Source organism: Ostrea edulis, chromosome 5, assembly GCF_947568905.1.
Source record: "Ostrea edulis chromosome 5, xbOstEdul1.1, whole genome shotgun sequence".
NCBI classification, from domain to species: Eukaryota; Metazoa; Mollusca; class Bivalvia; order Ostreida; family Ostreidae; genus Ostrea; species Ostrea edulis.
This window is the reverse complement of record NC_079168.1, coordinates 9538178-9551438: the sequence shown is the minus strand read 5'-3', so window position 1 is coordinate 9551438 and position 13261 is coordinate 9538178. Positions and strand designations below refer to the sequence as shown.

Sequence of the window (13261 nt, the reverse complement as noted above, 5' to 3'; positions counted from 1 at the left end):
CGTAACAAAGATACATTGCTGGATCCAGTGCATGAAAGGTGCAGATAACGAACAGTGATCAGTCTCATAACTCCTATAAGCAATACAATATAGCTAGTTGGACAAACACGGAACCCTGGACACACTAGACGTTGCATCATGTGCCTAAGAGGAGTAAGCATCCCCTGTAGACCGGTCACACCCGCAGTGAGCCCTATATCCTGATCATTCAAACGGAATTATCCGTAGTCAAAATCAGTGTGCCAAGAACGGCTTAACAATCGGTATGAAACACGTCAGACAGCATTTGACCCAATGATAGGTTGTATTGACGAACTAGATCATTATAACGAATATAAAATTTGAGAAATGCTTACTTCGATCGAGGCTGTTGAAACCCTTGTGCCATCAATTTGTTTGTCAGTAGCTTACCTCAATTTAAACACTGAACATACACAGAACAACTTCTTGTGTATCGAATCAGTTTAGAGATACAAACATCATATGCAGGTGATAATGGAATATTGCCGCATGAATATGGGAAGATGACGATGGAGAAGATGAAATCATCCCGTTTGTCATGCAGTTGAGTTATCAGTTTGTCATTAATGTTTACTTTTAACAAAATATCTTAAGTATGAAACAGAAGGGACGACTCTGCGGTGTCTTTTATTTCGAGCTCACAGGGATATATCGAGTCGACATATGAATGAAAATTACTATTGTTAATAGACAAAACGTCGTCGATATATCTAAATGTCGTATTGAATGCCACAGTAAGAATTGTTTTCTTCTCACGTAGAAGTTTTTGAATAAATTCTGCTTCATATGTTTTACAAAGCCCCTTATCTTTGCTTCTTGTGAAACTATTAACAGCTGTGAAGGAGAAAATTGAAACAAACTTTACGACTACATATTCTAGAAGTGGTGTTAATGAAATATGGATTTAAAAAAATCCAAAGAAAAATTAGTAAATTTGAAATTGCAAAGCTTTTCTCAAATAAACAACATTAAAAACCATGGATTTTCAGAACTTTACACGACCATTCCTCACTCTAAATCAAGGACTATACTTTTAGACACCATAGCTAGTTGCTTCATCAACAAAAATGGAAATTGGAAATATTCATATCTAGTGATCAGTCATTTAAAAACTTACTTTGTTAAATACCACTCTGATTCCACGCACAAGTACTCTGAAGTTGAAATAAAAATATGCTAGAGTTCCTTCTTGAAAATATCTTCGAGGTCTTTGGTGATCAAGTTTTCCAACAGTCTGTTAGTTGTGTTCGTTATCTTTACTTTTCATACATACAAAAGAATGTATTACTACAGGATGTGTAAAAGATAAACCCACACATCAGCAATTTCAAATTTTCACACACTGTGACCTTGACCTGACCTGCAGATTAATAGGAATTTTTACTTATTTGTACTGATCCATGAGAGGTGAAGATAACAAACAGTAATCAATCTCATAACTCCTACAAGCAATACCAAAAAGAGAGTTAGGCAAACAAGGAGCCTGGATACACCTGAGGAATGTCCGTAATTAGTTTGAATACAATTGAATTTTTCAGAACTGATCAGAAATAAATTATCAATCTAGTAGCGCAAGAGAAACATATCTACACATGTATATAATCAACACAATTATAATATCTTTTGTTTAAGTTAATTTGTACAAGAATGACGCATCCTAATTCTCTAACTAGGAAAACCCTTTTCCCTTTGGATTCTTTTTAATGAATTAAATTCACTGCTTACGTTGACGATTTTCAAAAACAGTGATATAGATTATACTTTTTATTAAAAATGATGCTTCGATAATAATACTTTGAACTTTAAGTTTAGGATTTGCTCAAGGTGACCAACTTGGCAGGAAGATCAGATTGGGTATAGATCTACTTAGTTTGTAGATTTTATTTTCATAGAAAATGTCTTTCATATTGAAAAACAATACTATATCAGCAACCTCTGGTTTGGGTAATACGTTGCTAACATTCTCCCATTACCCCTTTCGTTGGACTATTGTGTCACCATTGTTAACGGCACGCTAACAACTCCACTTGATGACAAACGGGATGATTTCAACTTCTCCATCGTCAACTTCCATATCTATATAGCAATATTCCATTATCACCTGCATATGGTGTTTATATCGCTCAACTGATTCGATAAGCAAGATACTGAAATTACTACTAGAATGACATGTGAAGAAAATTTTCAAAGAAAACTCATAAACATCAGTGCAAAGTGTAAAACACTGAGATGGTTTCATGTTTAGAGGTTTGATAATCATTTTGTACTGACAGAGGTACGATTCTAGCTGTACTTTGGGAGTTTTTCCGTTATAATAATTAGATCAATATATACACCCGGGAGTGGTGTTATGCTTATTTCGTTAATATCAAAGTGATATATATTCATAGGGTGCAGGACTTTTCGGCACCAAGACGTTTCGACACTTTATTATTAAGACGTTTCGGCACCAAGATGTTTCGGTACCACGACGTTTCGGCACTTACTTTAAGATGTTTCGGCACCAACAATTATTTTTTATTTGGCACTGATTTATAATTGATTTAATAATACATTATTTTATTTTAATCTGAATTTTATATTATACATTTATTTGCTATTATATACAAACTTTGAATAATTGAAAATCTTTTGGGGGTGTGTGTATAACAAAGCAATTTAAATGGGCCCTCCATTGAATGTGTAAATTGTAAAAACAACAACATCCATATCCTTCTCCCTATTCTGTGACTAGGTGCTAATTAGGAAGAGATAATGAAGAGCCCCTGGTACACAATGAGGGCTTCACATCTCCCCTGGTACACAATGAGGGCTTCACATCTCATTTCTGAAGAGATTCTTGAAGAGAAAACCAACGATGTCAGGTCAGTATGAATTGAATTATATATATATATATATATATATATATATATATATATATATATATATATATATATATATATATTAAATTAGATAAAAAGGATATAGTATATCTTATCTTTATGTCCCACTCAATGGTTGGATTGTTATAGATGATACCAGCTTTGTTTTAAGCATTTTAACTAACGAACATTGACAAAAAAATATGGGTAATTCGTCATTAATTTCAATTTCAGATCAATTTTGTTGTACAGTGTATATTTAGTTGTATGTCACATGTGAACATACATGCACCACATTGTTCCTTATTGCTAAAATATTCTAAAATATATTTTAAATCTTTAGATCTCTTAGTTTTTTTAATTGTGTTAATTTTTGGTAAAAAAAAAAACCCAAACATTTTCTCTGATCTATAGACATCATTCCATAACTTAATTGTTGATGGTAAAAAGATATGGCCTGCAACTGTTCTAGTGATTTATATATGAAACACACCCATTCTCTGTCATCCATAATAAGTGCATTCCATGTTTTTATTTTCTGAAAGAATATAGTAGTCTAATGTTACCCTTCTTTCATATAGATAAATAATCCTAAATAACAGAAAAATAGAGGTGACATAGTTACTATAGCAAAAGGCATTTCAAAACGAAAATTCATATGCCGCAATTTAAAGACCGAGGAAATAAGCACCGCCTTCAACTTTGAAAACATGAATGGAAACAGAGTCTTGGGGTATATATTCCATGTAGCTGGAAAACTACTCCTTGGACGGAGAAAAAATATTTCTGGCATGACATTCTATTGTTACGCTATTGTTACGCTTAAATGTCATATATCAAATATTAATATTGACTACGTTTTCTACATTTGTAATAATAATAGCAATTCTGATATATTTTTTTTCAATAAGTAATTGAAATATATCTCTATTTGCATTATAATATGCCCATTGTTTAACAAAAGGGGGCAGCTCCCACCCCCACTCCTCGATTCTACATGCTTGATATTTTATAGAGTCGCAAATAAAAAGTAACAAGTTCTCCCAGAATTGCATCTTACGTTAATTGCAGATGCTATGTACGTTACCAACATAAATATGTAATTCTTCTATTCAAATTATCTATTATAAATAAAAATGTTATTACATCTTATAGAACCACATGTACTGGTTCTGAGCAACGTCGTATCGAATTGGAAAACCGCTATAAAACATTTCATATTCCTTATGTTATGCGTTATTTTGATATCACTGATACTGAAATAAAAAAAATATATATACATGTTTTGGCGACAGTACTTTTCATTTTCGTGCATAATCAGAGTCCTAACCATATGCAGTTTACATGTAAATGGGTAAATATATTTTAATTTCTTTTTAAAAGGTACTTACAATGTAGCTTTATAGAAAAATAATAATATTGTATCAAATATTATAAATAGTTGATGTAGATGTCGGGATTTCACGTGCATACAATAAAATTATCGGCTAGTTAAAATGTAAGTTATTATTACAATTATTTGTGCATTTATTTTATTTTTTTATTCTCACAGACAAATGCATTGCATGCAATAAGATTGTTCGCCCCAGACAAGAGGCCATACAGTGTGATGGATGTGAACTATGGCAACACAGAACATGTAATACTGGTATGATTTTATTCTTTTACTTAATGAAAAATAAGAATGGAAAGCAGATGTATAATGATGATTAAAAAATTCCATCAAATGAACAATGTAAAAGAACACAAATTTTAATAATATGACAGGAATCAGCCGTGACCAGTATAGACGAATAGGGAAACAGCAAGAAGACCTCCAGTGGGTTTGCGCCCGGTGCTTGGAAACTCCTACTGATACAGAAGAGGTACTGGTATACGTTATATTTACGTGAATGCAAATTAACATTAAGAACATTTGTATTAAACATCTTGAAATAATTAAGAACATATAATTGGAAATTAGTAACGAAATATCCTTGGCATTTGCTTCCACATAGGACAATTAAGGTTTAAAAATGGATGAATTAATTCTTCATGTCAGGAACACTCAGTAGATGAATCCCTACTAGACACTTCTATAAAAATATATTATATTCTTTCAGTTTGTAGCTGCAGCTGATGCCACATTTCACGTGTCAATAGCCTCCCTTGGTTCATCAGTTGCTGAACCCGATGATGAAGATGAACAGGAGGATGAATCTACAGTAAGATTTTAAATATTATACAAAATGTAATATTATAATTAGCATACTTGATTCTGAAAAATCAGGCCGACTCGAACTTTACCTGGGTATACCCGGCGACGTGCTGACAATCAAATGACCCGGCTACAGTACAGTAATGAAAATGACGTTTCATACAACTTTCAAAAATATACCACCGAGTGGATACAGTTTCTGAAATTGTAAAAATAGCGCCATGGATGCTTAAGGGACCACGTACTTCATTGATGAACACATAGAACATCAAACCCGATAAAAGCCATTCGATTTTTAATCACTTCTCGCATTGATGAAACGAACATTTGAATAACGAAAATTGTTGCCACATTCTTTTTTGCTATGTGTTTCAAATGTTTTGTATTTTGATTTTTTGATTCATATTCAGTTTGAAGTTCATTCCTTAAACCGTTTTAAAATATATTCACAATCGAGAGATTAGAAGATACCAGCAATTATAGTAACGAACATTTCACTTTAATCTAATTAATGATAAGATGTAGTATTAACTTCGGAATTACTAGAATAAACTGTAATTCATGAATAAATGTTATACTTTATACACATGTAGGATAGTTTTACGTTTATTTGACACACAAGGAAGTTGTATAGACGTCGCGCACGGTACTGGTGTCACTTTACGTTACGCTTATAACGTCATAAATTGTGGCAAAATAATCACGAAAGCAACGTCACATTTTAAACGAATTCATTATCTCCAAGCTGTAACATCATAATTAAAGCACATGCATGATTTATCGTCAAAATAAATCTTTGTACGTGTATAGTGTACATTCATAAAAATTATGAATACTTAGAAATACTCCAAAGTATAGTACTGTATTTATTTCATCGTGCCCACAACAGCAGGCATGTCGTATGAAACAAGGGTCCCAGTTTCGATAGGTTTCGTTTCGCTAATCTTGACATCTATATGCGAAAATTTTGATTTATATGCGAGGAATCTTAATATTCATATGCGAAAAATTGTATTTTACTCTATTATATATAGAGAGAGGCTTCCTCTACTCTTCTGGAGTACCAACACATGTGGGACGCGGGACAAAATGAAATGTATATTCTATATAATAAATTTTATGTACTTTCTGTAAGTTACATTCATTAAAATATTCGCGTTGGAATAATGCTTAGAAATAAGACATAAAAATATGGTAGAAATGTTTTTAAAAGGCGCTTTTGTAGAATAAGGACATTTCACTGGACACCGATAAAATCAATCTACTTCATGAATATACTCAGAATTATATAATACTGGCATACACTGTGCTCCACGATATATGTACGTTATAAATGTAACAAGTATAGTCAACTTATATATATTCTTTCAGCCTGTAGCTGCAGCTGATGCCACATTTCACGTGTCTATAGCCTCCCTTGGTTCATCGGTTGCTGAACCCGATGATGAAGATGAACAGGAGGATGAATCTATGGTAAGATTTCAACATATGATATTATGAATATGAGATGAAACAACTGAAGAACAATTTGTTCGTGTTTTAACTCTGGTCTAATGACCAGTTACTGGTTCTATGGTAATGATAATGTAGTTAAACATAATATGTAAATTTTATCTCTCTCTCTCTCTCTCTCTCTCTCTCTCTCTCTCTCTCTCTCTCTCTCTCTCTCTCTCTCTCTATATATATATATATATATAATAACAATAATAATAATAGTTACTTTTCACAATGATCGGTAAAAGTATAGGTAAAAGATACACGAAGACGTTTAGTAAAGCTTTAGCGCTTTCATTTCAAATTTTCTGAAGATTTGAAATGAAAGCCCTAAAGCTTTACTAAACCTCTTCGTGTATCTTTTTTATTTTTTACCTATATATATATATATATATATATATATATATATATATATATATATATATAATTATGAATTATAATTATATACTCATATCATATATTTATTCCAGTCTGCACCTGATGATCAGTCATTTAATGCTGATGGCTCTTATGCAATACCAGACCCAGTTCAGGAAATGTCCATCCAAGAAGATGCCATTGAGGATATACCTCAGCAAACTGAAGATCCTCGGCCGGAGTACCAGATGATTGACTGTGGTACCAAACGAGGGAAGCAGAAACTTATAGACAAAAGGGGATTCCAGTACACATTGAGGGTAACAACTTATGTCTTTTTACTGTATAATTAATTGAAATCAAATGCTTAATAAATAATTATTTAGTTAATGATATCATTAATGGTGAAGAGATTTAAAAATATACAAGTTTATTAATTAATTTCAGAGGACAAAAGGAGATAACTATGCATACTGGAGGTGCAACAAGAGAGGGAAGACTCAACCCTGTCCAGCCACAGTAATTCAGCGGGGAGATGACTTCAATGAGGGAGGGAAGAAACACAACCATCCGGCAGAGCCAGGAATTCATCTAGCTGTGCAAATAACAAGCAAGGTAGGTACATTTTCAAATGCCTGTGTGTAGGATTTTAGAAATGTGCAGCAATAATGTCAACCAAATGATATTTTATAGGTAAAGCAGAGTGCATCTATGAATATCTTCACTCAGTCAGCCCCAAGGATTGTAGAGGAGGCGATGGCAGAGACAGGTGATATTGATGCTCCTCCTGCCAGCAGACCAAAACCATCCAACCTGATCAGGATTGTAAACAGAGCAAGACTCAACATGAGACCCAAGGATCCAAGAGATTTGAATTTTGAGGTATGTTTATCTATGAAAATAATTAATGCAATAGAATATTAGAAGATACCTTGAAAAAATCTCCAAAAATATTTAACACAAACAGAAGACCTACAACATCATAAGAAATTTAATTCTATATTTTCAATTCAATAAAACCAACATCTATTTTAATTGTGTCAAAATAACTTAATTTCAGCTTGATCGAGACTTTTTGGAAAGTCAGATGCAAGCCTTCCAAACCTTGGATGTCTATGCATCTGGATATCGCCACCTCCTGATGTATACCCAACATCAATTGGACCTCTTATCACAAGCCAGGACATGGTACATGGATGCAACGTTCCATGTGGTCAATAATCCTTGGACTCAACTGTTTACCATTCACAGCTTCATCAGGAGTGGGCAACACATGAAGCAAGTGCCTTTGGTATTTTGCTTCATGTCAAGAAAGAGGAAGGAGGATTATTATGAAGTATATATGTACATTTAGCTTTATTTTGTTCAATATTGATTATTGACAACAAGTGTGGAAACAATGAATTAATTGATTTCAAATATTTGTAGATTCTCCGGGCCATTGACCGACTCCTTCCTCGACAGATTTCCCTGCAGGGGTTTGTTGTGGATTTTGAATCAGCCATGTGGCGGGCCATCCAGGATCGATTTCCATGGGCTGTGATACAAGGATGTGTCTTCCATTGGACACAGGCCTTGTATCGCAAAGTCCAAGAGTTAGGACTACAGGTATATCTATTTACATAACTCGTTCCAGAAATGGCACAAATATTTTTACTGCTATTCATTTTGATAATTTTTATTAAAAAAAGCTTTTAAATAAGGGTTTCTAATTACAAAAATTTCATGTTTTAGAGAGCTTACAACGAAAAAGGAGATGTACATCGTTTTGTGAGGCAGGTCATGGCCCTACCATTCCTGCCTCCAGAACACATTGAGCCAGTCTTTCATCAGCTGGATCAACGAGTTAGAACTGACACCATGGATGAATTCATGGGATATGTTTGGAGGCAGTGGTTTAATAATTCAATATTTCATGTGAAGAACTGGAGTGTATTTATGGCCTCTGTGAGAACAAACAACGATCTAGAAGGTTGGCACAACCGAATCAACTCCAGAATGAACTCCAGAGGACGAGTCCCATTTTACCTCCTATTACAAGAACTGTGCAAGGAGGCCACTGCCATCCCCATGCAGGCCAGGCTGCTGACAGAAGGAAAGATGGAGAGACTACACAGGAAACATTCCTCCAGACTCAATGGCAAACTCTTCAAACTTTGGGAGGAATACAATTGCAGACAGATCAGCACCACCCAGCTGCTGAGAAAGTGCTCATACTTATATGGACCTGTTGACATTTGATGTGTTGTGTTAAGTGTTAATTCAGCGGTGTTGGGGAAAATGTTATTTATTTGATTGATTGAAACTGTATAATGGTAAACGTTTGTTTGACATAAGTAATGCTAAATAAACCACATTTAAAAATGCTTCATTTGATTTTTACTTTACTGATAATCAATTTGCATAGCAAGCAAAGCACTACATAGATAAGAAAAGTAAGCAATTAAAGCACTACACTTATTGATGCTCATCACAGGGGCATGGGCATGATTTGAGCTGAACATTTTCAAATTTTATTTTTTCATTTTTATTGTGAATTGTGAGCTTGACCACTGATATTCAAATTTTTGCCATCAATTAGAAATACCTAATCTAAGCATTCTAAACATTAAAAATGGAAAGATAAACTTTGAATTTTTTTGGCTCAAATTGTGTTCATGTCCCTATACTAAGGTCAATATGACAGATTAATAAATATTCCACTATAGTCTTATAATTGGAGAGAAACTGATAATGATTCTCGTTGACAATATCATAACATTGAAATATGTTCAAATGAAATCAGTGATTTTTCTCATATAATGTTATATGCAACAAAACATTATTTCCATTTTGCTCTTTTCGAATAAACAACAAATAAACGACTTTTCATACAACATTAATGGTAACATTTGTTGGGACAAATTTTGTAAAAAAAAAAAAAAATTATATACAACTTGAATGTGATTTATCTTTGTATTGATGATATGTATATATTTTCAATGAACATAAACAAATCGCATCCTGTCTAAATTTCCTGCAGTTTTATCCGCCCGACAATGAGTCAACAACCCTCAGATTACAAACGTATATTGTCAGGATTTTTTTCCCCCTCTATTATTTTTTCTTGAAGTTTTATTTAAAGTTGGCATCGTGTACAAGCATAAAACAAATATTATTAGCTCTACAGAGCTCTTAACCCGACTATCACAGACAAAATAGAATACAAATATCACAAAGGACAATTTGAGAAGTTAAGAATTAAATACAAAATAAACAAATGCCTTTCACTGTAAAATTTAAGCACTGAATCTAAACCACACCAGTGAATTGTTAAGAAGCACCATAACTGTTATAAATAAAAATTAGGAAAAAATATAATAATAAAATAAATAATATATAGCAGTCTACAAAAGCTAAAATAATGGGTAGTAATGCAAATGAAAGGATTTTGAAAATAATTTTAAAATATGAAGCATTTATATACAAATATATTTATAACAGACTATTATAAACAATCACAGGTCTTTCGTTTTAGGTACAGTACTGTGAACTTATTGTACACCCATACTGGTATCTGTTGTTTGTCTACTAAACTGCAAATTGTCCAATATTCCATTTTTAAACATAAAACAAAGTTTAACAAGTATCTAGTCATTGTCTAACAAAATTATTATGAAGTCCCGAAACGTGTTACCTGAAGTCCCGAAACAAGTTAATCGAAGTCCCGAAACGTGTTGTCTAGTCCCGAAACATCCGGGTCCCGAAACGTCGGGCTCCCGAAACGTCCGTAATTCTATTCATACATGACCGTTTGACAGGGGGATGCTTACTCTTCAAATGCTCCTGATCCGACATCTGGCATATCCATGGGTCCGTGTTTGCGTAACTCTATATTTTGTATTGCTTTTAGGAGTTATGAAATTGATCACTGTTCATTACCTCCACCTTTCATATGGTTAGGAAATTAAATATGGGGTCCTTATGCTTTGATCAATAATGAGAGAGAAATCACTGGCATACGTTTTTATACAATTCTCCAGCGTATCACTCAAGTCATTTGTCAAGGTGGCAGAATTTATTATCAAAAGGTGGTTCTTAGTTTTCTAACATTCTGATTGTAGAGGTTTGCATGAATTAGCTTGAAATTTTGTGTTTAAAATATGTTCTGGTTTGGTTGATGCAGGTTCATTACGGCAGGTTATATTCCATTAATTCAAGCAAATTGCACAATGTTGAAAATAAAAAAGTGAAGATAAAGAGCAGTGATCGATCTCATAACTCCTATAATGAATACAACATGAAGAACAGGGTAAAACACGAAGGATTGGACATACCAGAGAAGAGACAAGGTGCCTCGAAGTAGTAAACATCCCTGTCGAGTTGTCACATCCGCCGTAAGCCATATATCTGTCCTAAACAAAGGAAGGAGCTACTAACCTTTCAAACATTTTTGGTGCTTATATGAGGACATTTTGCATCACAACAACAGAACATATATGCGTTTCGACATGATTACACGTATTACATGTACGAATATATCACCTTACTATCAATGGAATAAGTATAACACCACTCCAGTGTTTCAATATTGATCTAACTAACTATTTTAACGGACAAACTCCCAAAGTACAACTAGAATCCTACCGCTTTCAGTACAAAATGATGATTAAACTTCAAACATGAAAGTGTTTTACACTTTATACTGATGTTTATGAGTTTTCTTTGAAAATTGTCTTCACAGCTGACCTTTCTAGTGGTAATGTATGTGTACTTTTTGTTCACAGCTGACCTTTCTAGTGGTAATGTATGTGTACTTTTTGTTCACAGCTGACCTTTCTAGTGGTAATGTATGTGTACTTTTTGTTCACAGCTGACCTTTCTAGTGGTAATGTATGTGTACTTTTTGTTCACAGCTGACCTTTCTAGTGGTAATGTATGTGTACTTTTTGTTCACAGCTGACCTTTCTAGTGGTAATGTATGTGTACTTTTTGTTCACAGCTGACCTTTCTAGTGGTAATGTATGTGTACTTTCTAGTGGTAATGTATGTGTACTTTCTAGTGGTAATGTATGTGTACTCTTTTGTTTACTCATGTATTAAAATGCTCTAGTGTAGGCTTCTGAATGATATATTGTATGAGAGATGAACTCGTAATTGAAAGGTACATTGCATGTTTCAGCATGTACCAAGCCACCTCATTGTCAACATAGTCACTGTACAAATGCAAATGATTATATTTGCACCAAGTGTGAAGACCAGGGAAACGACCCGCAACATTCCATATATTATGTGTCTCAAAACAGGAAATTGTGTGAAGGTATAGTTTATTAAGCTAATGAAATAGGACAAATGAGATTATGACTTTGTATCATAAGTGTTAAATATTACTGTTGAGGATGTATATATATATATATAGATATATATATATATATATATATATAGAAAATCAGAATGACACATTCCATAAAAAACAATCATTTACTGCTAGCACTGTCTATATGTCTACATGGTTCATCAGGCAGTTCTAATATATAAAAACTTTGTTCAGCAACATGTTTGTTATGACGTCATAATAACGTTGACTGGTAGCGTTTGGTAATTATCTATAATACCCATATATTTTGTAGAAATATTATGCTAAATTATAGAATATTTGAAGAGAAAATAAAACGAAATAGAAAAGCAAACTAACATTAAAACTAAATTACAAAAGCTGATAAGAAACAAGATGTCTAGATATTGAAACTATCGATATTGACATGAGGCAAGTCTGTTTTAATCGAGCGTCACGACCGGTCTTTGTGTGTGTATGTGTGTGGATATTACATGCATGTTCTGTTATATATTTACAATAGCTACTTGTTCTTGGAAACAAAACTGGTGTTGGCCGGGCACGTGTGATGGGCATCTCGCCAAGAACTGTGTTTGTAGTGATGGATTCTCTCTCTCATCCAGCGATTCCCACAAGATTTGTAATTGTATGTATTTTGTGTTCTTAATCGTTCTATTTGCAGAATAGAAAATACAATTGCATGTACCATGGTAGCATTTGTAATATTTAGGGCAATATGGATCTCATTAGCTCAGTGATTAGAGCACTTAGCAATGAAAGGGTTCTGGGTTCCATTCCGGGTCCTACTATCCATTTGCTCATTTCCAATATTACACGTTAGCTGATCATTAATGTTTCTATTTATCAATCCCGTTTAGTATATTTTACAGGATGTTTACGATTGATCTTTTCATGTTTCGTTTTAGTAAACATTGCACCAGATTTAGATACATGCAGACTTGGAGTACAAAACAGCGGTGGTGAAGTCCGAAATTCAACATCGCTGGGACCATGTCT

General features: G+C 33.5%; 1 protein-coding gene across 1 annotated transcript; it reads left to right on the top strand.

Annotated features, from left to right (window-relative positions):
- The first annotated feature begins 2755 nt into the window (after positions 1–2755).
- On the top strand, positions 2756–9296 carry LOC130055242 (uncharacterized). Its single transcript, XM_056167195.1, has 11 exons — positions 2756–2885; positions 4435–4530; positions 4650–4747; positions 4985–5086; positions 6451–6552; positions 7044–7250; positions 7378–7545; positions 7624–7812; positions 7991–8266; positions 8359–8538; positions 8665–9296. Exons 1-11 carry the CDS (start codon positions 2879–2881, stop codon positions 9169–9171), a joined length of 1932 nt encoding a protein of 643 aa, XP_056023170.1. The 5' UTR covers positions 2756–2878; the 3' UTR covers positions 9172–9296.
- Positions 9297–13261: the final 3965 nt, after the last annotated feature.

What these genes read in the sequence shown, in the direction of transcription:
- LOC130055242 (XM_056167195.1), top strand. An exon ending in GATTCCAGTACACATTGAGG is followed by an intron (nt 7,251 to 7,377) that starts GTAACAACTTAT and finishes AATTAATTTCAG; the next exon opens with AGGACAAAAGGAGATAACTA. An exon ending in CAAGAGATTTGAATTTTGAG is followed by an intron (nt 7,813 to 7,990) that starts GTATGTTTATCT and finishes ACTTAATTTCAG; the next exon opens with CTTGATCGAGACTTTTTGGA.